This window comes from Kogia breviceps, chromosome X (assembly GCF_026419965.1).
Source record: "Kogia breviceps isolate mKogBre1 chromosome X, mKogBre1 haplotype 1, whole genome shotgun sequence".
Taxonomy (NCBI): Eukaryota; Metazoa; Chordata; class Mammalia; order Artiodactyla; family Physeteridae; genus Kogia; species Kogia breviceps.
In genome coordinates, this window is record NC_081330.1 from 23,970,262 (window position 1) to 23,997,458 (window position 27,197).

At 39.8% G+C, this 27,197-nt stretch overlaps 1 protein-coding gene across 4 annotated transcripts in view; it reads left to right on the forward strand.

Annotated features, from left to right (window-relative positions):
* TENM1 (teneurin transmembrane protein 1) overlaps nt 1–27,197 on the forward strand; it is an 803,989-nt gene that overhangs the window by 616,018 nt on the left and 160,774 nt on the right. For all 4 annotated transcript variants that reach the window (XM_059050038.2, XM_059050032.2, XM_059050043.2 and 1 more), the window contains one exon: nt 11,010–11,226. In XM_059050038.2, the coding sequence (XP_058906021.1) occupies nt 11,010–11,226 (217 nt within the window). The remainder of the gene's footprint in view (nt 1–11,009; nt 11,227–27,197) is intronic.

Here is a 27,197-nt window from a genome sequence, read left to right on the forward strand (position 1 = left end):
GCATACCACTGTCTAAACTGTCAGATGCTAGTGTAGCTTGCACTATACACATCGTGAGGCAGTTTTCTTTGTTCTTAGTTATTTAGAGCTCCCTCTTGTGTCTTTACCTTTTAGTACCACTTTACATCTTTCAAAGGACACAGCATCATGACAATTCACAGTAGAATATTTTACATTTAATTCAAGAGCTGCACATGTTTTAGAAAGCCATATGTGGCTCCAAGGCCTCAGGGTAACCACTTCTGTTTTAATCAAGCAAACAAAGGCATCTAATACATTGTACAGTCAGGCCTCAAAACAGCCAAATCACCTCAGAATGAGCCTAAAACAACAAATCCTCACTTTCCACTTACTTTCTACTCAAGAAAACATGAAACTGACAAAAAAAAATTATTTCTAATTTCTGTATATTAACTTAAAATGAAGTAGCTTTTAAAATTTGACTCCTCAAGGTTTCTATTTGTGCTTAGACAATTATATACCTTTTCATTTGAATCCAAATGGGGCTTAAAACAATAAGGTAGCAATCATCGTTTAAGCACCAAATTAGGTGTAAAAGTGTCCTCTTTTATTGTTCTGGCTAACAGTTTACCTTTGAAAGTTATAAGACTTTATGAATTTTAAGTAGAAGCAACTTTCTGATTAAGAGCACAGGGCTTTGAAGTTAGAATTTCTGGGGTCAAATATTAGCTCTGCTATGTACTTCTGGCTGTAGGGTTTGGGAAAAGTTTCTTGCTATCTCTGTGCTTCAGTAATAATAATAACTGATATTATTATTATTATTATAGCTGATAATAATAATAACTGTCTAATAGGGTTGTTATAAGAATTAAACAAGATAATTCATGTGCACTACTTAAAGGATGATAAACTATACCAATCAACTCACACATGCACACAAACACACACACAAACACACACACACACTAAATTTAGGATAACAGACCATTTTCTGAAGAGACTGTTTACTTCCTATCTAATTTGAAATTTTTGTTGGGGAGGCCAGAGTGAGATTTTCAATTAAATGGTACACTAATCAACCATTTACTTGACTTCTATGATCCGCCAAGACTCATTTTCTTTTTTTGGTTTTTTCAAGACTCATCTTCTATACCCATCATTCTCAGTTCATCATTTAAGTCCCAATTCAAGCCATATCTCCCATGATACCTCTGACATCCACCACCCCAACCTACCATGGTGTTTATCATATGCACCATACCATCAAGCACTAAATTATATCCTGTCTATATTGTTTCCTTGTTACATGTTAAGTATGACCCAGAGTCCATAGTTCGATGCCCAATATAATTACTAATATTAGCTCACTTGTATTCAGGGTTTACTATGTACAAGGCACTGTGCTGAGTCCGTTATGTGAATAATTTCACTTAATCCTCATGAGGTAGAAACTACTATTAACACTTCTTTACAAATTAGGAAACTGAGGCACTGAGAAGTTAAATAAATTGCTCAAGATCACATAGAAAGTAAACGATAGAGCCAGGGTGTAAACCTAGGTGGTCTGCTTCATTCCAAAAAAGATTGGAGGCAGTAATGGAGATTTCTCAGTTGATATATTGATTAAAATGTTATGCTCAGAAAATACATTAACAACCTATGCAAGTATAATTTCTTTATTTCTTTCCTTCTCTATTTGTTTTTGGCTGCATTGGGTCTTTGTTGCTGCACGCGGGCTTTCTCTAGTTGTGGTGAGCAGGGGCTACTCTTTGTTGCGGAGCACGGGCTCTAGGCACGCGGGCTTCAGTAGTTGTGGCTTGCGGGCTCTAGAGCACAGGTTCAGTAGTTGTGGTGCACGGGCTTGGTTGCTCCGTGGCATGTGGGATCTTCCTGGCCCAGGGTTCGAACCCGTGTCCCCTGCATTGGCAGGCGGAATCTTAACCACTGTTCCACCAGGGAAGTCCCAAGTATAATTTCTGACTCAGGGTTGAGCTAAAATAAGTTTCCTGCTTAATAAAGTACAGCTTGATAAAAATAATTGAATAATTGTCAAGCATTTTCTATGGCCTCAAGGTCACCTCAAGGGAGCCAATTAAATATTAATGAAATAATGGATTATCAATTTTCAATATCTGTGGTATATATAGATACAAAAGGTATAGAAGATGTTGCTGAATGTGTGTTGACCTATGAACATTCCTTTAAAACTGTGTATCTATGTGGGAATCAAAAATCAAAGACGCTGATGTGTGTTTAGTGCATTTTTATGATTGTCTCTTTAGGGGGTAGCAGGGGGAGGCTCCTTGAGATATTCAATTACCGTTTTTTCCTTTGGTAGGATTAAGATGATACTGATGACAAATAAATATTTAGTTCTACTTTGAGATGGAAAGATGGATTAAATAACCTCTGAAAGCCTCATGACTAAGATTTTGGACAATAAATCCATTTTTATACTGTTTAAGTAACATCCCTAAGAATATATTAAATGCCCTTCATTTGGTGGTCTCAGCTTTCCAGCTATCCAGAATGGCTGGATTCATTTCCAGCCATCCAGAATGATTGTATATGCCTAATGATTAATATTTGCATACTTGTTTGTGCTTGTATGTGTGTGAGTTTTAATTAAATCAGAAAGTGCCAATTGAACCTTTTGGGGGAAAAAAAAGTGGTCCTAATTTTTTTAATGTTAATTCTTAAGAAATCTTCCCAGTCAAAAAAAAAAAAAAATCACTTTCAAGCAGTTGCTTCAAGTAGCTCTTCCTGATTACTCCATATCATTGCTGATACTTAAAGAATGGCAGGATTTTTTTTTTTGCATTCTAATCAGCTTTGAATACTCATTAGTATTACTGCTACTTCCTGAAGCTTTGACTTTAGTTACACTCTGATTCAATGCATTGTGACTCTTAGTAACTAATTGGGCTCATTGAATATGTGGGTGACACAGGTCTAGGAGCTACCTAAGAGCTCCTTGAATAATAAAAACAGAACTAAGAATAACCCTTGGATTCTTTTCTTAACATGAAAAAAAAAAAATTGAAAACTGTCTTTTACATTGTATATTTAAGAACTAATTACTACAGAAATCACAAATCTATCAAATGTCTTGACCTCATGTATCCCTTTAGTCAACAAGCACATACCATGGACACAACCTTGTGCTTGGAAGAGGAGACTTAACCTTATGGTGACCACATTTTCATGTGTTCATCATGTGTCCTGATTTAGGGTTTGAAAAATATAATCACCATACATTACACGCACATATGAAATGACATGAGAAAAAAAGTTTAGGCATTATATTAACTGAATCAGAATAGCTAAAACAAAGAATAGTGAGAGCAAGCTAGAACTATCAGATGTTAAAATACTATTTTAAAACTATGGTAATTAAAACAAAATGGTAGTGATGTAAGCATAGACAGATCAGTACAACTGAATAAAAACTTCAGGAACACACCCCGGTACAAATATTTAGGATATTATAAAACCAGCATCAAAAATCAGTGGGGAGGGGCTTCCCTGGTGGCGCAGTGGTTGAGAGTCCGCCTGCCAATGCAGGGGACACGGGTTCGTGCCCCGGAGCGCGAGGATCCCACATGCCACGGAGCGGCTGGGCCCGTGAGCCACGGCCGTGGAGCCTGCGCGTCCGGAGCCTGTGCTCCGCAACGGGAGAGGCCACAACAGTGAGAGGCCAGTGTACCACAAAAAAAAAAAAAAAAAAAATCAGTGGGGAAAAGAAACATTATGAAATAGGTGGTGCTGATACAACTGTTAAGGAAAAAAAAAACTTAGATTTTCAATTCATATCATATTCCAAAAGAATAAAATAAATAAAAACACTCCAGCTGATTAATGAGTTGAAGGCAAAAGAAAACTCAAACACAATTAGAAGAAAATATAGGTGGTAGATCTCAAGATTGGAAAGGACTTCTTAAACATAAAAGCTAGGAAAGAAACCATAATAGGAAAAAAATGATAAGTTGGACTTCATAAAAGTTTCCAACTTCTTTGTATTCTTTGGCTCAGTTTATAGACCATCCGACATCTATTTGGAGATACCAAAATCTGCATTGTCTGATATGGTAGCCACTAGCCACATATGACTATTTAAATACAATTTAAATAACATTAAAAATTCCATTTCTCAGTTGCACTAGCCACATCTCAAGTGCTCAACAGTCACATGAGGCTAGTGTCTGCTGTGTTGGTGCACATCTAGAGCATTCCTATCAATGGAGAAAGTTCTATTGGATAGCACTGATCCAAATGTTTGACTCAAATATTTACCTTTCACCCAATTTTCCATTCATTCATTACTACTTTGTGCCGAGTATTGTGCTTGACACTGAGGAGAAAATGTCAAACAAGTTTCTGCCTTCATGGAGCTTACGGTTTAGGTATTAAACAAGAAACCACACAAATAACTATATATTTATAATTGTTTAGAGTGCTATAAAGTTTTTAGAGTGCTATAAACATGTATAGCAGGACCTAACCAAGTCTATGTGGCAAGGGAGGCCTCACATGAGTCAGGGGAAGAATGTTCCAGGCCAGGGAAACAGCATGTACAAATGCCCTGAGGTGGAAATATACTAGACTCTTCTAGAAAGTGAAAGGTAAGTCATTGTGGCTGGAATACATGAGTCAGGGAGAGATTGGTGGGAGATGAGAATATAAAGGTAGGCACTGGCCAGATTATACAGAACATTGTAAATTTTTTAAGATCTTCAGCTATCAAAGGTTAGTTTAGTCCCTCAAGTCATAGAGGAAGGAAGGTGACTTCTGATACTGTGGAACGATTGTCACGGAGGTTAAAAAAGGTGTACAATAAGAATGTTTAATCAAAACAGTCCTTCTCCCCCTGATCTTTTAAGTGTTTGTCACATGTTTGTCCAAGCTTCTCTTATATAAACTCTTCCGGTGGTCCATATTCATATTCATTGGTAAAATCAATAAGTTAATTGCCTAAAAGATAATGATCTTCTAGGAATCATTCTTCATAACAAGTCACCATTCATTAAGAACAATAGCTATTTGCAAGCCTGTTTTATGATGCGGTGTTTCTAGATCTAGAAGTCAGCACCATGGGTGAATTATGAACACATATAAGCTCATGGATCAATAAGCCTCATGTTTTGAATGTCACCAGCATGCTGCAGGGTTTAATAAATAGGAAAATGAAATAGAAGGAGCAATGAATTGGTAACATTTGCTCTGTTTAAGGTCCCCTCTCCGCATTTACTTTTAAGATTTGGCTGGGAAAAAAGACCTGGCAACAGAAAACATATTCCTAATTATTCTCTTCTGACCATACCCCCCTCATTTCCAAGGAACCCATTTATTAGAAGATCATCACTTAGTTATGAGAGCCTAAACTGCCAAGTGATTCCAGATACGAGTGGAAGTTGGAACATCTAAACTCTATAACTCAGTTAACCCCTCTATAACTGGATCTGTCACATTATTTATCGACTAAGACTAGTAATACTTGACATCTTCCTACTTTGTAGTGGTGAAAATGCATGCGAATGTTTGAAATACAGTAATATAAAGTGTGTGATAAAGGTGTGGTATCAATGAAGAATCTATTTGTAACAACATATTTTGATGCATTCATTGAACATCTGTTAATCTCTAGGTGCATTTATAAATGTCCTAAAAATAGGACTTTTAGGACATCCATTTATTCATTCAATAAATATTTATTGAAAGCTTACTTGGGGTCAGGCACTATTCTAGTCATTGAAGAAATAGCAATGAATAAAAAAGACTAAATCTGTGTTCCATGGATCTTATATTCTAGTTTTGAGAGGCAGACAATAAACTGAAAAAATTTTTAAATAGTCTGATAGAAGATGGTAAGTGTTATGGAGAAATTGTTTTTTAAGCAGGTTATAAAAGGATAGGAAGTGTGTGACAGAGATGGCATTTTAAATAATGTGGCCAGAGGAAGCCTTACTGAGAGGGTGGCATTTGAGTAAAGACTTAAAGGAGGTGAGGGGTGAGCCATACTGACATTGGAGAAAAGAAGATTCCAGGCGTAGGAACAGTGGGGAAGAGGGTTGTGGGATACGGTAATGGGAGGTGCGCTCAGAGAGGTAAGAGAGAGACGGTAAAGAACCAGACTGTGAGGACGTAGGTCTTGGTCAGGACACAGGCTTTTATTCTGAGCAATTTGGGAAGCCGTTGATGGCAGGTGGGGAGGACGTGAACATTTGTGGCATATAAACAATTTACTGTCCTGATGCAGAAAAAGTAAATGTATAGGTTATAGCAATAACAATGATTTGGGCAGTTCCAGTACTAAGTGCACTTGAACTTCTCCCACTTTCTTTTTACCAATACAGCAAAATACGAGGGTGAAAGTCAGCCTGAATAAATGAAAAAAATGAATTAGAGACTATTTCCAAAGGAAATACAGTCATAGTACCTTCAATGCATATAATGGCAACAACTAAGATACCAGGAGTGCCTAGTAGAGGGCCTGCTTTAGTAAAAATTTATGAATGATTTGTAATGAATCCATTGTTTGTAGGTTTCTAAAATGCCCGAGAAGATTTTGTTCAACTGAATCACTGGAATGATCAGCCCTTCAATTTCTTTTTCACTATGAATTTGCTTGGTAGACGCTCTCTTCTATCGATGCTGAAAAGGTGAAGCTTCAGTCCAGCCCCTGTCCAAATGATAACAAATTCTGAATTTGTGAAATTCAATGAATAAAGATTTACTGTAGCATTAGTGTCTGTTTAGAGCCACATAGATTCCTACCTACCTGACAACCTAACCAAGCAGAGTTCACAAAATGAACACATTCTAACGAACTGAATATGCTACAGAAAAGTTAACTGCCCTCTGGCCAGTGATAAGGCAACTTAAATAGAAGTGAGTCTGAACATTTTAAGGTGCCACGGCAGACCATTGGCATCTACCCCTAGGACTCTATCCCTAGACTCCTTGTAGTCTGTACAATCTATAATTTGGTTAATGGCAAGAGCTAACATTTATCGAGAGTGCTAGCTACTAAACACTAAGCACTATGCTGATTTGATTATGATAGCATGTGATCCTTACAACAATTCTACTCATCCCATCTAGTGGATGAGGAAACTGAGAATCCAGGAGTTGCACTGATTTGTCCAGGATCGTGTACATTGTAAGTGGCAAAGTCCAGATTAGAATCAAAGTCGTCTGACCCTTTGCCACTTCATGTGTTCTAAATACTACAGTGATCAGGCACTTAGAGGTCTTACAGCCTAGGTCAGTAGTACTAGTCATACTGCTTGGATGGTGATGTCGGACGTGTGATTTGTAGACAGAGCACTGGGTGTTAATATGACTCCCATATTTCTTCCAACCACATTCAGCTTCCCTTCCTTTATTTGTACAATGGAGATGAGAATGTCTACCTAAAGGGTTGTCACAAGGGTTTAGTTAAAATACTACATGCAGAAGTACCTAGTGCCATACCTGACAAATGCTAACTAATCTACACGTGTTGCCAAATCCTTTTGGATAGCCTGCCATGGAACTGGCTGTCCGTTTTTATCAAGCTGATAATATGAGTGCTCTCCCTAAGAGGATATATATTTGTAAATCCATTTTAAGGATTAGGAAAACGTGGGTTTTCCCTATATTGTTCATATTCCCTTGTCCAACCCTGCTTTCAACCAAGGCCATACATCTAGTAGGTAAAAGTTTAATAGTGAGTGACTTGATCATGTACAGAAGAAACCAGTGTCCTTGACCTTTATCAACCCCAACTGAGCCAGCTGGCAGAGTCCCTAACTGGCTGGCAAAGCTACGATCAGTGAATGCCCTGTTTAGTCCTTCAAGACAATTTAACCTCCCTTTTATTTTGCTAGCTTGTATTTGTATTCCTTTAAAGGGAACAGGCCCTAAAAGTAAAATAAGCTAACATTTGATATGTCCATATCTGACACCTTGAGCCTGGCTGTGAAGGGTGCCACAGCTTCCAATTCAGGGCGATAAAAGAACCATTAACAGCCAAAAAGGGAAAAAAAAAAAAGAAGAAGAAAAGAAACCCACACAAGCAGTGTGATATCATTTGCACTTCTTTGTAACAGTCTAGACATACTGTATGGAGTGTTATCCAATGTGATAATTGGTAAGTAGATCTTTGCCCATGTACTGGGCTTACCTATGAATTATAATTCGGGGTTGCATACCATTATTGGTCTGCTCGCCTGCAGCCTTTCTGGATTCAACAGAAGTCTTGCTGTTCTCAGAAAACAGAGGTCTTAGAGGGTCAGCCCTGTATAATAGGCAATTAGTGAATGTGAAACATTAACTTGGAATTTATAGCATATGACTAGATGAGAATGTGAGTCCCAATTTTGAATTGGCTCTGTGTTTCGTTTTGGAATCCGGTTTTGAAGATCGTTTGGGGATTACTATTTATTTAAAATCTATTCTTTTTCAAAAATAAGTCAGAATTGTGTGGTTGACAGGTCGAAACCTGTGAATGCTCATTATTACTACTGCAGTTGCTGCCAATTGAAAGATAAAGGTGACTGCCCATCTGAAAAGCAGTTTTTCATTGTTTATATATTATGCATCAATTCCAGACACCAGAAAACTGTCTTAATCAGATTGATATTTTTGCCAGCTGTCCAGCGCCTCCAGATGTTTAACTGGCAGAGTAAAGAGATAATGTGCTAATAGGAGGCTGAGAACAATGGATTGGAGAGAGAGGTGATAGTGGCATCTAAAATCTATAGAAAGTCTGTTAATGTAATTTGCTGAATGAGGGGAGAGAGGGGAGCAGAAGGGAACTTCTTAGTGAAACGAATCCACACAAAAGTTATTCATCAGTGAAAAAGAAATATATATACAGAGAAGTAAAAATCAGGGGGCAGAAATACGCTGAACAAACAGGGTAGGCCAGAAAGCAGCAAACTGCATTTTAAATCAAAGTAGTGTCTATGGTACAGGGAATTTGAAAGGACCTCATGTGGGGAAGAATATTTTCCAGGGTGCCCTAGGGCTACTGTTCCAAATGCCTGCTCTCTTGGTGTTCCCGACTTTCATTGCCCCCAGCTGTGGTACTTCCCCCTCCAGCTCAACAGGGGCAGCCATGTAAAGGAGAGCGAGCGAGCAAAAGAGCTGCATGAAACCGGTGCCAGTAACTTTCATCATCAGCCTTAAGGAGCAGGTGATACATCTGAACCTCCCTATTCCACTGCAAGCCAAGAAGATGAGCATCTTTATATCTACCCTTGTTAAACATCTGAATTAGAGCTACCGGTCTGCGTTAAGGACCATGGAAGGGCTTTAACTTTTTTCTTTTTCTTTTTCTTTTTCTTTTTTGCTTATTGGGTGTGGAATGAAGTGTCCATATATGCTCAAATAATCACTCCAACCCCTTCTCTTTGCACTCAATTCTTACAACACTTATTGCAGGTTTAACTAGTGTAAGAGTCAGCTGTTTTATGCACCTATTCCTCCCACTAAGTTCTGAGCTCCTAAAAACAGGGAAAAGGTTCTTTTTACCTCTTTCCTTCCCCAAGCACCTAACACAGTGTTGTGCACCTACAGTCAGCCCTTCATATCCTCAGGTTCTGCGTCCTTGGATCCAACCAACCACGGATGAAAAATACTTGGAAAAAAAAAGAATTCCAGAAGGTTCCTAAAAGCAAAACTTTAATTTGGCGGATGCCTCATAACTATTTACATAGCATTTACATTGTATTTACAACTATGTACCTGGTATTTACGTTGTATTAGGTACTATAAGTAATCTAGAGATGAATTAAAGTATACGGGAAGATATGCGTAGGTTATGTGCACATACTATGCCGTTTTATATGAGGGACTTGAGCATCTTTGGATTTGGGTATCCGCGGGGGTCCTGGGACCAATCACCCTCGGATACCGAGGGACAACTATATCAGGTTCTCAACAGTCTCCCCTCCTCTTATAACCCCTGTGTCCCACATCATTCCTCTACCAAAGAATGAAGCTTTTATGTGATTTATTTGTTGGAACAGCCATGGATTCAGGAGTCTGGAGTAAATGGTGAAGGCCTAGGAAATGAAAGAGAGCCATTCATCACTATATACTGGAAATTTCTTAGTATTTGCTTCAAATAACTGAAGTTAGGAACAAGTAAGCTCTAGTCACTTCCACAGGTTCCTAAAAAAGTGGTTCTGAAAATTTAGTATGGTTCAGAATCACTCAGATTAAATATGGCATAATCCTGGGCTCTGAAGTAATTCTGCTTCAATAGGCGGGACTCAAGAATATACAAATTTCGGGCTTCCCTGGTGGCGCAGTGGTTGAGAATCCGCCTGCCGATGCAGGGGACGCGGGTTCGTGCCCCGGTCCGGGAAGATCCCACGTGCCGCGGAGCGGCTGGGCCCGTGAGCCATGGCCGCTGAGCCTGCGCGTCCGTAGCCTGTGCCCCGCAACGGGAGAGGCCACAACAGTGAGAGGCCCGCGTACCGCAAAAAAAAAAAAAAGAATATACAAATTTAATAAACTCCCCAGGTAATGGACTACAGATTTGAAAATCAATACCCTGCTTTAGACACTTTGTCACCATCAGAATACCAGCTTCTATTGTGGGAATTAGGAATAAACAAGTATATTGGGAGAATTTTTTAAAAATACAAATTCAGATGGGCAAGCATTTGTTAAATTATGTGTTCATAAATGTACATGATGTGAGAAATTCATAAAAATTATAAGAAAGAGTTGCAGTCCCAGAGGAATGGTCTTGCTGAGGAAGAAAGAAACTTCAAAAGAGTGATAACTCACAGAATACTCTCTTCAAACGCTAAACAACGTAGTACTGCTGGAGGATTCAGGGAAGATTTATGAACAAAATAGTTTGAATTTCACTGGCGTGCCATGTAAATTCAGAGTGGGTGGTGATAATTCATGAGAGACATGTGAATCTAATAGATTCTAAACTCAAACTGTGGACCGTTACCTTTGGCTATATTCTAGATATTTCTCCATTTCGTGCATTTTATTAACTACGTTGTTTCCCTTGACACTAAATTCCAAACATTTCTTTTCAGACGGTTTGACTGACTGTGTGGACCCCGATTGCTGTCAACAAAGCAACTGTTATGTAAGTCCTCTCTGCCAAGGCTCACCAGATCCTCTTGACCTCATTCAGCAAAGCCAACCGCTCTTCTCTCAGCACACTTCAAGACTCTTCTATGATCGAATCAAATTCCTCATTGGCAAGGACAGTACTCATGTCATTCCTCCGGAGATCTCGTTTGACAGCAGGTATATATGTATTTATTCTATTCCTTAATGAATGGTCATGTTTTTCCTTAACCGTGAAAGGAAGATACACACACACACACACACACACACACAAAACACATGATGTGTATTATTCGTAGTAAAGTATAAATGGGGCTTTTTTTTTTTTTTTTTTTTTTCCTGGTATGCGGGCCTCTCACTGCTGTGGCCCCTCCCGTTGCGGAGCACAGGCTCGGGACGCGCAGACTCAGCGGCCATGGCTCACGGGCCCAGCCGCTCCGCGGCACATGGGATCCTCCCGGACCAGGGCACGAACCCGCGTCTCCTGCATCGGCAGGCGGACTCTCAACCACTGCGCCACCAGGGAAGCCCTAAATGGGGCTTTTAATGACAAAAACAGAAGTATAATTTACAAATTTATTGTTCAGCTTCTGGATTGATCCCTTGAAGAATTCTTGAATTTCAAAAGCCAAATTTTAAGGGGTTTTTTGTGTTTTGGTTTTTGGGGTTTTTTTTGTGGTACGCGGGCCTCTCACTGTCGCGGCCTCTCCCGTTGCGGAGCACAGGCTCCGGACGCGCAGGCTCAGCGGCCACGGCTCACGGGCCCAGCCGCTCCGCGGCATGTGGGATCCTCCCGGACCGGGGCACGAACCCGCGTCCCCTGCATCGGCGGGCGGACTCTCAACCACTGCGCCACCAGGGAAGCCCAGCAATGATATATTTTAGTTATTAGCACTAGATATAAGTAAGTCACTGAAGTCAACATTTCTGACCTCTTAAAAATGTTCATGCCTTGTTCATACCACAGTTCAACATGTTTAAATATCGTTATTAAACTGTAAGGATGTTTATCTCTCAGAATAGAAAGTCCTGCAGTTGGGTTTGGGGGTTGGCTGACCTAAGGGTTCAGTAACATCATCTAGGCCCCAGGTCCTTTCCATTTCTCTATTTTACCAGCTTCAGCATAAGCTTCATTCTTAGGTTGGTAGCAAGATGGCCGTGGCAGCTGCAGGTTCACTTCAGACACAACAAGGACCAAAGGAAGAAAGAGAAAAATATTCCCCCAAGCATGGAATATAAACTCTTCCCTTCACTCTGACTGTTTCTCATATTTCACTAGCTTCTAGATTATTACAAACAGAAAATTTTTAAAAAATTTGGAAAGTATTTGTCCAGGAGCTCCTGTCTACATCCCACCCACTCAGTTGCATCCTGGTGGGTGTTATCAGGCCCCAAGAAAAACTCGGTCAAGAGTTTATATTGATATGTAAGAAAATCACAACTCAATCTTGACCTATACACACTAGGAAAGGGAAAAAAAAATGATGTGCGTGGAAATTTAAAACACTCAGCATCCTTCTCACAGATTGTACACTAGAACTGTTATTGAAACTTAAATCTTTCTCATGATGTTTATTATGTGCAGTTCTAACCTTTTAAATCTTTGACAGAACCCCAAACCAACTGCCAATGCATCACAAGAAAGGCCTTTTCTGCCAGGGGATCTAGTCCAAGTTTGCCTTCTACCAAGAGACTCAGTCATCCCCATTTTGAAGTATTTCCCCCAGCTCATTAACAACTCTGGGGTAATTTCAAATGGCTGTAGTCAAAGTAATTCTTGAGATAGTGAAGCCTTACTTATTGCACACCAGAGGAACAAAGGAAACAAAAAGCATTATTCATGTTTAAGGAAAAGTCAGTCCAAAAGAAAAAAAAAAAAAAAGAGGTAAATGAAATAACCACCGCCATGACACGGAGATATGTATTAAATGACTCACTGAACTCAAGTAAAGGGAGAAAGTCAGGACCTGAGAGAGACAGGAACCAGGTCATTGTGATCCAGAGGAGGGCGTGTGAGCAATAAACTTAGAAAAGTGAAGAGAAACTCCAGCCCCTGCGGTTCAGCTTCATGCTTCAGCAGCATTGCCAGCCACTCACAGAGTGAACAAGCCTATTACTTGTGGTACTTAATGCCCTTCTCCTCCTCCTGGTTTGATTGAGTTTTCCTCATTCTTTTGTAAAAAGCTCCAAGTTATCATTTGGCTCTGTAAGTCACATTTGAATTCACAACGATGGGCTCCTTCATCCAGTGGTCTCCGCTCTACCACACGTCTAATCTGTCAGAAAAGGTGCAGGCCTTTTCCAAGGGAAACAGTTGAGGACAAGCAATGTAACTATATTTCCTTTAAAAAAAATCAATGCATGCAGTGTTATTCGGGTTATCTCTGGATAAAATCAATCCAATTCTGATCACGTAGAGTATAAGTAATAATAGGTACATGCTCTTACATCTCCATAGTACTTTTTAGTTTGTGCAGCTCTCAAACATACATTATTTCATCTTATCCTCACAGTATCCCTGTGAAGTAGGTATTGTCTCGGTGCATTTTATTTTATTTATTATTATTTTTTTTTTTTGCGTACGCGGGCCTCTCACTATTGTGGCCTCTCCCGTTGCGTAGCACAGGCTCCGGACGCGCAGGCTCAGCGGCCATGGCTCACGGGCCCAGCCGCTCCGCGGCACGTGGGATCTTCCCGGACCGGGGCACGAACCCGCGTCCCCCGCATCGGCAGGCGGACTCTCAACCACTGCGCCACCAGGGAAGCCCGGTGCATTTTATATATGAGGGAATTGAGCTTCAGAGAGATTAAATAACTTGCCCAACATCACACAGCCAGCAAGTTTGTATTGTAGCAACTCTTGTAATCTTTCTGTTATACCACTGCTGCCCCATTTCAACTTGTCTTTAAATGAGCCTAGTGACGCAGATCTCATTTATACTGGATGAATGACATCTGGGTTAACACAAGAAACTTAGAAACCGAGCGATATTGTAAAATCCAGCTCATTTTAACACATTTCAGAGACATAATTTACAAACTCCGAGTCAACGGTAATGAGCCTCTTGGTAGAAGAACACTTTTGAACAACTGGGAAAACAGGCCTTTGGCTACGTGTAAATTGTTATTAACCACTTCTTATGTGTCAGGTCTCTTCCTAAGCTTTTACATGTGTTATCTCATTTAATCCTTACAAAAACCCGATATGGTAGGCACCATTCTGATCCCCACTTTTGAGGTAAGAAAACAAGAACTGAGATTTCAAGTGAGTCACTTGCCCAAGGTCACAACCAGTGAGTGTCAGCGCCAGGATTTGAAACCAAGCAGATTCATATTGAGAGCCTGACGTCTAAACCACTATGCTGAGCCACTTTGGCTACTTAGAAAGCTCTGCTGAAGACTTATGACCCTTATCCATCTGTGACTGTGGTGTTGCTCTCCTCAGACAGATCTAGAACACTTAGGTACTATAATCAGGGGAACCATTCTCCTCTTTGGCTTTTGCCACCTAATTGAGTGATAGCTGAGTATGAAGAAGGCATTGCCAAGGGGCTCATTTGCCTACTGGCAAAATGTGACCTGCACGGAGGACTTGCTGCTGAGTGTTGCCACCATCAGAGGCCTTTGAGCTAAAAATGGTGGCATATAGGTGACTAACTGTTGCAAGGACAGATAAAGGTTAAATAACTGTGCATCCTTGTGCATCCAAGTGAGACGAGCCTTTCTTGTTCTGAGTTTGCTGCACTGGCATGTGGAAAGCACATGGAATGTAGACCTCCTGTGCCCCTGATGGTGTAATGTCACTGGGAACATGCTACTTGCCCACGGTAGAGTCTCCAGCAAGCCCAAGTCAGTTACCATTTTTTCCTTAAATACATTTTACCCTGTAGCCTGAGTTTCTTGTTTTCAGTCGACTCCAAACATGACTACAAAGTAAACCACATATTCTGCATGCCCTGTATGACTTATTACTTTTTAATAATGTAAATAGGTGAACAGAAGCAGTATTGATCTTCAGTGTCTAAGCATTTAATCACTATTAATAATGGAAAAGGTTTTTATAAATATGTAAAAACAAAGAGTACATTAAACTAAACGACAGCGGTAATTTGCAAAGCCAGACATTTCACTCATCATCACTAATGGAGAAGTGCATTTAAAAAACAAAATCCTACTGGGGTTAGTGCAACCGCTGACAGCAAGGTCTGGCCAAACTCATTTGTCTGTTCTGTAGCCATGAGAGGCTGATCCCCACATCAATCCATGTCAAGTGTCTACATCAGGCATTGCTTAATATCAGCCCACAGATGTATTTTGTTTGGCCCAACATTTAGAAACTAAGAGATCTAACATAAAAATTGGAATGTCTTCCTTCTCTAGAAAATTGACAAAGTTTGACATCTCTAGTAGATGCCATCCGGAGCTGAGGGCCAGTTACCCCTCTGGAATGACTATGACATGCCTCTCTAGCTCACTATTCAGTTTCCCTTGCATCTGGCTCACCTCCCTCACTTTTAAGGTCCTGCCTGGCCCTGCTGGCCTTTGAGTTCATAACCTCTGGACTACACAGCTTCTATAGCTTTTCATGGAAAGGCCACAGTGTTCATTTTTTTCTTTCTGATCTGTTTCCCTGAGAGTCTTTAAAAATCCAATCTTAACTCTTTGCTTAATTTTTGAACCTTTGCTGTGTTGGTTTAAAAAGAGAAAAAAAGTGACCGAACATAAGCTAAAAACCACATTAATGGAAGGATATTTCCCCCCTTAGTTCACTGGGGGACCTGTGGACACCTCATGAATAAGTTGGTGTGCATTCTTCCTCACATCTTAGAGTAATAAACCCCCAGGTCCCACCATAGTAGAAGCAAAATGTCCACTTTCTGTGAGAAAGATGTGTATGTTGAGAGACATTTGACGATTGTTTGTCACTTCGAGTAAGTTTTAAGAACAATTTAAAGATCTAAAACTTTGCACAGCTGAGTAGAGCTTAATCTTAATGCTCTGCTAAGGTTGTATGGGGTTGTTAGGCATTCGTGTGTCTTTTCCCAGTGACCCAAGCCTTTTAATGTGTATTTAAGGAGGCCAGTAAATCTCACATTTAAACTCACCCGTGTGTACTATGTTTCCATTTATGTGTCCATCTTTGGATGGGTGTGGTTGTGGCTGCCTCTTATGCCTGCTCCTGGTGGGATCCCTAGCCTTCGTTGAAAAGTTCTAGAGTTGGGACCAAACTTAATCCAGCACTAAGCACATAACAGCACTGTTAACATGCTACAAAATGAAGAGGTTTAGCAGGGTGATAGGTTTCCTCTAGTGCTAACTTTCTGTGAAGTTGCTGTATTTCAGTTTCTTGCTCCACACTGGGAAGTGCAATATTTAAGTTCTGAACTGTCCTCATTGCTAAAATCTAAGTTCTTTGAGGACAAGGATCCAGTCTGATTTGTTCTCTCCCTGTTTTGATTATCTATCACTGTGTAGCAAACTACTCCAAAACATAATGGATTAAAACAATTTATTATGATTACATTTCATGATTCTGTGAGTCAGAAAAAAGAAAAGAAATACTTTTCTTTTCTTTTCCCAGGCAGGGAAAAAAGAAAGAAATTCAGACAGGGTATGGCCAGGATGACTTGTCTTTTCTCCATGATATTTGGGCTCTCAGCTGAGATAACTCAAATAGCTGGGGGCTGGAACAGCTGGACGGCAGCCAGGAATCCCTCTTTCTACCTACAGCCTCTCTACTTGGGTTTCTTATGGGCATGGCAGCCAGTCTCGAATTTGTCAGAGCTCTTATATGGTAGCTCAGGGCTCCAAGAGGGAGCGTTCCAAGAGACAGGAAACAACAAGATGCCAGTCTCTTAAGGCCTGGGTCTAGAAATTGTCCCAGTGTCCCTTGTGTTATATACTGTTTATCAAATTAGTCACAGAGCTTGTCCAGATTCAAAGGGAGGGTCATAAATCCTACCTCTAGCGGAGAGAAGTATCAAAGAATTTGTGGCCATCCTTAATCTACCATACCACTGTATCCCCAGATCCAAACACAGCATCTGGCAGAAAATTGGTAAGGAAATGAGTGAGTGGCTTAGTTGTAGTGATATTGAAGTGCTCTTCTCATATTTGCTAATGAAAAACTCTTTTTGGTTGCCTAGAACACACAGATGATATTAGGACCTCAAATAAGTCAATTCCCAAATGTAGAAGCAGCCTAAAGGTAAGATTACTGTTCTCCAAATAGCACAGGAACAAATTCATAAAAGATGAAGTGATTATATAACAGTAGCAAAGTAATTACTCTTTTTTTTTTTAACTTATGAGACATTCCAGCACTGCCAGAGCCTGTCCATAATTGACATCATTTATAACTTTGTGTAAGCATCAGTAATCCTCTCTGCCTTCAGTGGGCTAGATAATCAAAATTTGAAACCAAGAAAAAATTAGAAAATAAGGAGCAATATCAGGAAGTCAGTAGGAATACTGCTGTTAACTGGCTCACTTTGGTGTTCCAGCTCATGAGAAAACCAAAGACAAGCACCCCAAAACAAATTGAGGTACCACAAATGCCTTGAGCTTGGCATTCTTGGCAAACTCTTTACCTACCCAAGTCCTTCCCTTCCTTTACTATACCCCATTCAATAATGAAATCTTGATTCATGCACCTGATTATTCATGATACCTGGCAACAGCCATGATTACTATCATAACTTGTTTAATAAAATACGCCTTTCTGCACTTAATTGATCTGGGAACGTATACCATTTGAAATCCTGTGAATGGCAAAATGAGTTATTAAATCAAGAATGAGGTTAAGGCGAAGGTTGCAGGAAGATGATCATTGCTGTTGATCTCGGATTTGATGGAGACTTAAGAATAACCATACTTGACAGACACAAATTACTGTTTTTTTAAATGTACATTTTATTGAAATATTAGTATTTCCAGAGTAACTGAGAACTTTAAATTTCTCTACAAGAGATACCAAAGTCCTCTGCTGTCTTTAATGTAATCTAATATCCTCCTATCAACTCATTTTTATAAAGTGATGAGGATATGTATTCACTCATTTATTCCACAGATATTTCTTGAGTCACCCACTCTGTGCCAGGAACTGTGCAGATGGAGGTAAACAAAAGAAACAGAGTCCCCTTATTCACAGAACTCCCTTTACATTCTAGTGGTGGAAGCAGTCCAAACATCAAGTAGTACATAAAGAATTAAATGAATTACAAATTGCAATGAATTCTGTGGATAATGGAACATCAGGGAGCTTGGGGTTCATCAACTCAGGGTCCCAAATTCGACTGCTTTGATGAAGCAGTCAGGTAACCATAATGGATGTAAGGCAAGGTATTCTAGCAAATGAGACAAAGTCATTAAACAATTACAGAAGTGAGACTGACCTGGAAGTTTTCAGCAGAAACTCAGGGATGGGATGAATTGACTCAGGTGAGCTTGAGGAGACTCTTAGATGACTTGCAAAAAAAAATACAAAGCTTATTTGGACGGTGAGCAGCTTAACTATTTGCAGGAAGTTTCGCCCTTTGACATCTGGGCCTATAAATAATTTTAGTACAATTTGAAATGTTTGTGTTAAACAGATGAATTCAAGGGGAAAGAACAATCATCCAAAAAAAAATTCCCATTTACCACACTGAAAACATTCCCATTTAACCACATTTTGGCGTCATTTGTAATGATAAATCCTACAGTTTCTTTCAAGATAATCCACATTGGGGAAGATTAATCATGTCACTCTTGAGATTGATGAACATGGCAGTGTTTACTTGGTTCACGTAGTGGCACTGTCCTAGGCTCTGGCCTACGGCAGACAAATTGCCTTCCCCATACAGTCTAGTGAGGAAAACTGACAATAATGAAAAAGGTAAATGTCAGGTAGATATAAGTACTGTCAAACGAGATAAAGAAAATTTCGGGACAGAGAGTGACCATTTTAGACAGAGTGGTCCGGGAAACCCTCTCTGGGCAGATGACACTGGAGCAGAGAGCTCATAGCATTCATCTATATGTTAGATGATCTTGGCAAGAATGTTTCCTGCCACCTGGACCCTTCTGCAGCAGCTTATCAAACAATCCAGAGCCTGGCTGTCACTTTTAGGGCCCACTGAATCAAGATTCTGTGGCATTGTGTGAAACAGAAAGGTAGAACAAACCTTTCTCAAGGAATTACTACATACTGGTTATTGTACCAGGTTTTACTGATAAATGGATGGGGTGCCTGTCCTTCAGGAATACATTGAGAAAAACTGAATACCTCAGACAAACTGAATGGTCTCTGAAAGAGAAATCAGCAACAGCCCTCGACCATTTAAGTCATGAAAAGAATTTTTAAAAATAGCAGATTGTCATCAATTAGTGTTGACCCTAAAAGAAATCAGATACGTAGAAACCACATCCTGATTTGGAATTATGAAAAAGAAGAGGTAAGGAAAGCTTATATTTTAGAATATTTATAAGGAAATGCAATGTTATTACAATATTAAAGCATTCATTGAGTTAACATTCAGAGTCTATGTACAGGTATCCCCCAGAAGGTCTGTACCTAATCACTCATAATTTTGCTGAGGAACAAATTTGAATTCATATGCTTTGTGTTTAACATTTTTATGAATCTAGTAGTTAAGGACCTCCAAGTATACTTACTAGTGGCAAATCTTTGTGTATTTTTAATCTTAAGAATGTGAAAGACATTATACCAGGTACACAGCTAGGGGTTGATAAACACACAATGCAACAATTGCTGAATAAATTGAATAAACTAAGGACTGGGGGAAGCTCTTTCTAAGGCATCAGCACCTGCAAATCTATCTTGTGTTCACCTTGCTTTCTAAAGTGAGGCACTGCACATAACCTGCCCACATTTGGAAAAGGGACCCAAGAGTGGTTTGGCTCTGCCATGATTCCTTGTGAATCTGTCTGTCTTCCCATGTTGCTTTTCCTAAGCAACCTCCTTTGCTTATCGCTTCTGTAGTTGTGCCAAGTGAGAAGTAAGATTGCTGCTACTTGCTAATAAAGCACTTTGATCTCGTTTATGTGAAAGGTGTTACGTGTGTGAAGATGGGATCTCCTGATTTTCAGACAACTGTTTTGTCTAATGCTAAAGTTCAGGAAACATGTTCAAGACACATTTAAAAACTTACAAAGTGCTGAAGGTTCCAAGATTTATAGTGCTGACTAGCTCCTGAAATCAGCAGTCAATACCTAAAGGTACCAAAAAAGAAAGAATGTGTGACTTTCACTTCTTTGCAAATGCTCTTGGGCAAAGAAATCTGAGCACAAATCTTTCAAAAGCTGTTCAATTGATTATTTGTGATATTTTGAAACTCCGATGTTCTGAGGTACTTAATAATAGTGATTAGTAATACCAGTAGCTGTCTACAGCTTATCTCAGTGTGAATAGGTGTCTTCTAATATTTTATGTATCTTACTTACTGCTCAATTAGGATTGAAATTCGCAAGGCTCAAATCCTTAATACCTACTTCTCAGCCATACGATTTGCTTGCAGTGACTAGCTAGTTCTGTCATCTTATCTTGTCCCTGGAGAGGGCAGAGTCAATGCAAGTCTAGGGAGAAAGAACGAATGACATCTTGTGGTGCATCTCCACCATACACTCTGCACGTAGAAAGTGCTCAGCAGCTGGTAAATGTCTACAAAGTAGTGACATCCTATGGATAGCGCCATCTTTGTGGGTGAGCACTTTCTTTTCATCTGTAGCCACATTATTTACATCTTGACTAAAAAAATCTACAGCTTAGGCCATTTAGAGTCCAGGTCAAAAGACGTCCACCATTTCTACCACTTACCAGCTGTGTTATCTTGAGCAATTTTTTTAACCTCTCTGAATGTGTTTCCTCGTTTTTTAAAACAGGCTAATAGTAGTACCTACTCAGGGTTATATTGATGGTAAGTGAAATAAAATAAGGAAAGTGCCTGGCATGGTACCTGACTCATAGTAAGTGCTTAATATCTTATTTATACAAACACACACACACACACACACACACACACACACATATATTCTTTATATATATATAGGGTACATAATAGAATATAATCTGAAAGGTCCAGTTCAAAAGACAGTCACTTTACTGGGTTACTTTTCTGTTACAGCATCTTTGTGAATTGACTGGGGATAAGACAGGGAAGAACTATCACTCACTTTCCTGAAGGAACAAAGGAGGCTGAGAGTAATCTCATTTCTTAGGAAAAGTCACATCGATGATTATTAACAAGCCAGAGCTAGAACTGGCTTGAACAGTTAGGCCACACTTTTTCCTCTTGGAGGGAAGAGTAATCCATGGCCAGACTATAGCCAACAAGACAGACTTGCCCTGTATTTAATGACTATCCATTATTTGAAGGGCAGATTCCCAAAGAAGTGACAGGAAAGGTTAATGAGGTTAACAAAACCCCATAAGGCTGATTACAAGATAAACCATTTGAGTAATGTGGAAAACAGGACAAAAACACACCAACCAAAAAAATAAAATAAAACTTGAGACTATTCAAGAGTTGCAAGGGCTTCCAGGGCAAATATTTCAGGATTCAAATTCTGGACAAAAATAACCATGTGTCTAAATGAAGCAAACTGGCACTTCTGCAGTCCTGAAAATGTGACTGTGTTGTCAGTTTTCTTATTGCTTCAAAACACTTGATCTTTTTCCCATTACTTCGGGGATTTCAGGCATCCAAAGCAAGCCTACTTTTGACAAGCAATTACCAGGGCAGATGGGAAAATAGGCACCCTACCTCAGGGTGAGTGCCCCCATTTTGTTTTACTTGAAACATCACTAGCCATGAGGAAAATAATTCTGCTTAAAAAGCTATCTGCATTTGCAATAGCACCACCTTTCCCAAAGTCCTAGAATGTTGATGGGTAATGCTCCCAGCTGCTTTTAGTGTTGCCCATTTGGTAGGTATTATTTATTTGGGCTAGTGACCAACTGAGTAGGATTAAATCAGCCTGCTCTATTTAACTAAAAACTAATGAGATTTTATTGGGTTTGCATATGAACATTCACTGCATTCACATTTTCAGAACATGAAAACAGGTTTATGCTATAGAAGTAAATATTTTCATGGTACTGTACCAGCTTAGATAACATACATCAAAAAAATAAACTAGCATGTGATGTGTGGAAACCCCCAAAATATCTGAATATTAGAACCCTCAAATGTATTTGAGTTATGAAATACCAAATTGTAATTACATGCTTGTATATGAAGGAATAATGGCGTTAGTGTTCATAAATTAAGCATTTGAGGAGGACCATTCATTCATTCTTTCCAATCACAGGGGTACTATTTAATTCCCTGAAGTAGTCAATTATCAGACAAAACTCTCATGCTGAGAAGGTCATAATTCACAATCCAGAATGCTGGCTTCTAATAAATGAACTGTGACACAGGAACCTCAAAGTGGTCTCTGAAACCCTTGAAATAGTGCTGTGGGATAGGCTGGAAGTATTTTACAACTTCATATAAAAATATTTGAGTTGAAATTCGATGGAGCTTTCTTGAGCACATGCTGTGTACACCAGGCACTGGGAAGGACAGAGGAAAATCTTACCATCCTTACCCTGGAGTGACTATCTAAGAAGAAAGACAGACCTATATAACTCTCATCCAAGACAGGCTATGACAAGTGCAATAGCACAGATATGAGAATAGTAGGGCTGGGGAAGAAATTAACGTTTATTTGGGACAGATAAATCAGGTTACGACACATTTTTCCATTTCATAATCTCTGAGTTCGAAGGGATCCTACAGTTCATCTTGTAGTCCAACCACCACTTTGTCATGACAGTTTCAACATGACCCCCCAAACTGCAGCTTAGCAAACCCTATTCCAGAGGTTTGTATGGAAGCATTAAAAATTCATGCCTCGGATTTCATAATGGTGAGATTGTGAACCAGTTGGTGACTTGCCTGCCTTTATACATGTGGTTTACGCCTCCTGGCTCCTTCCTCGGGAGTTCATACACCTTGATTGGCTGAGTATATACTGTTTTTGCTTGCCCTAAAGTTCCGTCTTTGGCAGCATCAACATCACTTGGGAACTTGCAAGAAATGCAGATTCTCAGGCCCCACTCCAGACCTGTGAATCAGAAACTCTGGAGGGCAGGCCCGGCAGTTTGTGTTTTAACAAGACTTCCAGGTGATTCTGGTGCATGATCAAGTTTGAGAGTCACTGGTGTATACGAGAGAAAGATAACCAGAAAGGACTGAGGATCAATACCACAGTCCCAAAATGACACTCTTAAAAGAAGATCCTTTATTCATTGTGTGCCACGGTGGATAAGAGGGCATCATAAGCCCTTTGTCCCAACCGCTCAGAGGTATTTGCATTCCAGTAGCGCCCCCAGAAGCAGCAGTGATTTAGCCCAAATGACACAATCTACAGCTGTGGAACGTTACGGTATAATAAGCCCGCGGAGAAGATGTCAGGAGAACCATGAAACCACACCTCATATGCAGCAGGTTTGTGTCCCTTGGAGATTTGAACCAACTGACAGCTCATGGAGGAATTTACAGGGCAGGATTCCAACGCCACTGAGCAGAGGATTCACATAGCCTCTCTCAGCCCAGTCCTTCTCAATGCTATCTCTTGACCAGAGCTGTCAGCTGTGGAAAGGATTTCATCTGTTCCTGTGGAAAAAAACAACCTAACCTGTCCACCTGCTGCTAGATCCCCTGCTGGCCAGGTCCTTGATTTTGAATGTTACCCTTCAAAGGTTGCCTATGCTCCTGTTAGCAACAAAAGCAAATAGCTATAACTTCCCTAGCCCTTGAGCCTCATTTTCCCTACGAAAGATTTTAATCAGAAATACCATGCAGTAAATTACATCTTCTTTCAGCAATTTAGTTTTCAGCCTTGTTTTTCAAACCAACTTTTGTGCTTGAGGTTAATGTTTTTTGCCCGATGTGTTGAATGAATATTAGAAATTTGACACCAAAGACAAAAGACAACAAAGAAGGGAAGAGGAAAATGAAACCAAGAATTTGTTGAGGGCTAGGGATAATTTGACTATGCCACGAAAATAGCAAATACAGAATGAATTAGACCTTTTGCATCAGAACTAACAAGCAGCTTGTTAGTTAAATAAGGCTCTCGGTAAAGTGTACTCTGACTTGCCTTTCCCAAGATGCCCTGTTCTTCAGACCAAGCTCCAAACACCTAGAGGATTCAGCATTGAGTTAAAGGGAGAAGCAGTTCCTCTGAGGTTGCTGCTTTAGCATAGTGACAGCAGGTAGACAGCTTGGCCTGTATTATCCAGAGAACAAGAAAAGAGACACTTGTGAGGGGTGATCTTCCCCGTACATGTTTTTAAAGTCACATTGGACACGTTCATCCAAGTTCAAGTTATCTTGCTCTAACAAGTCCTTGTTTTTAGAGGTTCAAGGAAGCAAAATATCCCATCCAAGTCTGTGGATCAAAGAAGGAGAGCCCCGGACAAAGACGGAAAGCATGCAGTACCAGCCATTGAGAGTACACAAACACACACACAACCAACACAAAAGACAGTCACACTGGGCACATACCTGCTATACACATGTGCAGGGCCAGCTTCATGATAGTCCAGACAGTAGCTTCTATAATCTAGTTTGAAAGGTTCAGAAGAGTTCCGTATGTTATTTAATTGAAAAAGTTTCAGGAAAAGACAGGTCCTTAAAGGTTTAGGACACACGTTGAACTTTTTCATGTGACAAAAGTTTAAGAGTTCAAGATGTTTCCTCAGGACAGACCAAGGACAGGCCAAGTATGACTGCCTCACTTAAAGGGTGACTTGAAGAAGCTGGACAGGAAACAGGGAGGCACCGCAAATGGACATGACAAAAAACATGGAAAGTAGGATTGTGGGATTACTGAAGACAGACCCCAGCCATAGACGCCTCACTACTTCAGCAAGGACCTAACCTAGGAAAAAGGTGAATTATGCAGGCCACCTTGGATATTGGAAACATAAACAAGCAGATATTATATACATGGGGGAGAAAGTATATTTTAGTGGTTGCGTAAATCAGGAAAAATAAAGCAGATACAAGGCTACCACCCACAATTATGAAGAAAATTGAGTTTAGAAGCTGGAGCTCACAAAGTGGCAGTTGTACTGTACGAAGTGGCACAATACACCATATCTGCCAAGACCATATCTGAAGGTTCCCTGAGGCCCATCTGGAGCTGGAGTAGCCTTGGGAAGCGAGCAGACTTGAGAGCATTCTTTTTGAAATGGAGAGTTTGCCTGAGAAGATTTTTTTTTTCCTAGGTTTCTGCATGCAGTGCCAATCCAAATTACTGCCAATTAAAAAAGAATAATACTGTCCCGAAATTTAGACAACTTATACTGACGCAGGATGACTGATGTTGGTCAAAGATTATAGTAGGTACTAGTAACCCAGGAATGAAAGGAGCTAAGAGTTATTCTTGTGAAAACTGGATGACATGGAGTGTGTAAATAATGGAAGCAAATGCAGCAAGATACAGGGAATCTTAGAACATTTAAAGTCTAATACGTTACAAAGAGAGTTCAATGCTGATAAATGTAAAATAATAAGTTTTATGGGGCTTTATCATATGCTGTAAGTTGGTGTGGATCATAAAATATGAGGAATAAAAAAAAGTAGGGGAGTTGAAAGACAAGTCTGCACATTATTTATGAATGATGAGTGAAATGAATGAGAAGAACAGGTAGACAATGTCTTGAATAATGATGACTTTGATGAGTCGTTATCACACAAATCTGTGCGCTTCATAAAATATGAGAAATATTAAAGAGCAGAGGAGTCAAAAGACAAGTCTACTCGGAATGAGATACAGAATGAAGGAAGAGAAGAACACAAGAGAAGTGCACAGAATAATGATGACTTTTATGAGACTTTCACTCACCAGCCTGGATCCTTCATAAATATAAGCTGTATAGAAAATAAAAGAGCAGCAAAGAGAAGAGACAGGTCTGTGTCTGTCATAAAATATGAGCAAATAATGTCAACTAGGCTTGACAAAATAAAAACAAAAATAGTTGAGCCTAGTACAGCTGTGGGAAGACACAATGTGTAGATTAATGTGAACAAATAAAATAAGCGCGTGTAGAATTGTCTTGCCAATAGGGAATCAGTGACCACCTAAGTAGGCGTCATTGTTGAAAAGCCCACCTTGTTAACTGGTAAAGCCTTGGCAAGTTCATAATTACCCCCTACCACACCCTCCCAAAAGCCATCAGCACATAGGGCTCAGGAAGCAATGTTGAACTGATCTTCAAATGAAGGTGGCCTCACTAATGCACGTCTCTTCTCAGCCCCTCTGGCTCTGATGCTTATGTAGTTTGCAGGAGATTTTCTCAGCTGGTTTCTACTTAATCTATACCCAGTTTGTCAAATTTTGCTTTGTAAAGACCTCCGAAATGTTACTGTATAAAACTAGAGACATCCTTCTCTTTTCGTGTCTTGTTACATTGGATTTAGAACCAGGCACCAGATCTGTCAGGATTAGTTCAAAATCCAGAACTCGGTGACTTTCAAATATCTTCTCTATTAGAACAAATGGGATTTCAAAATCTCACAATTTCAAAATCTCCCCAAAAAGGAACTGGAAGAATCAGACAAGGCAAAGCACGTGCCAGTGTGCCATTTGCATGCCATTCAGAACCATTATTTACGGAATTCATAAGATGGACAGCTCATTGGAAAGAAGAAACCCACTAATTTAGGTCAGAACTAGGAATGTCGGTCTGAAGAGCTCAATAAAGACACTAATAGCAACAATTATACTAGCTTAGCTTTGTGCAGTACTTAATGGCTTATAGTTTGTGTTGGGGGAAGGCTTTAGGTGATGCAGGATAAATCCTATCAGTATAACATATCCCAGTTCCTCTGATTGCAATAGAATTTAGTAGTGATGTTTGTTGGCTATAACATATAACACAAGCTTTGGCTGGTAACTGTCTTTTGCTTTTTCACAGTTTTGTTTTTTTTTTTCTCTTGAGCGATCTTTGTGGCCAAGAGCCTTTAGACACATTGCCTTGACTTGCTGATTGAAAGAATGTGTAATGCCAGGGTGGAATGATTATGGTTACTTTGGAAAGTCATGTTTGCTCAAATCACATGGCCCCTTTTAATCCAAGATTGAGCTTGCCTGGA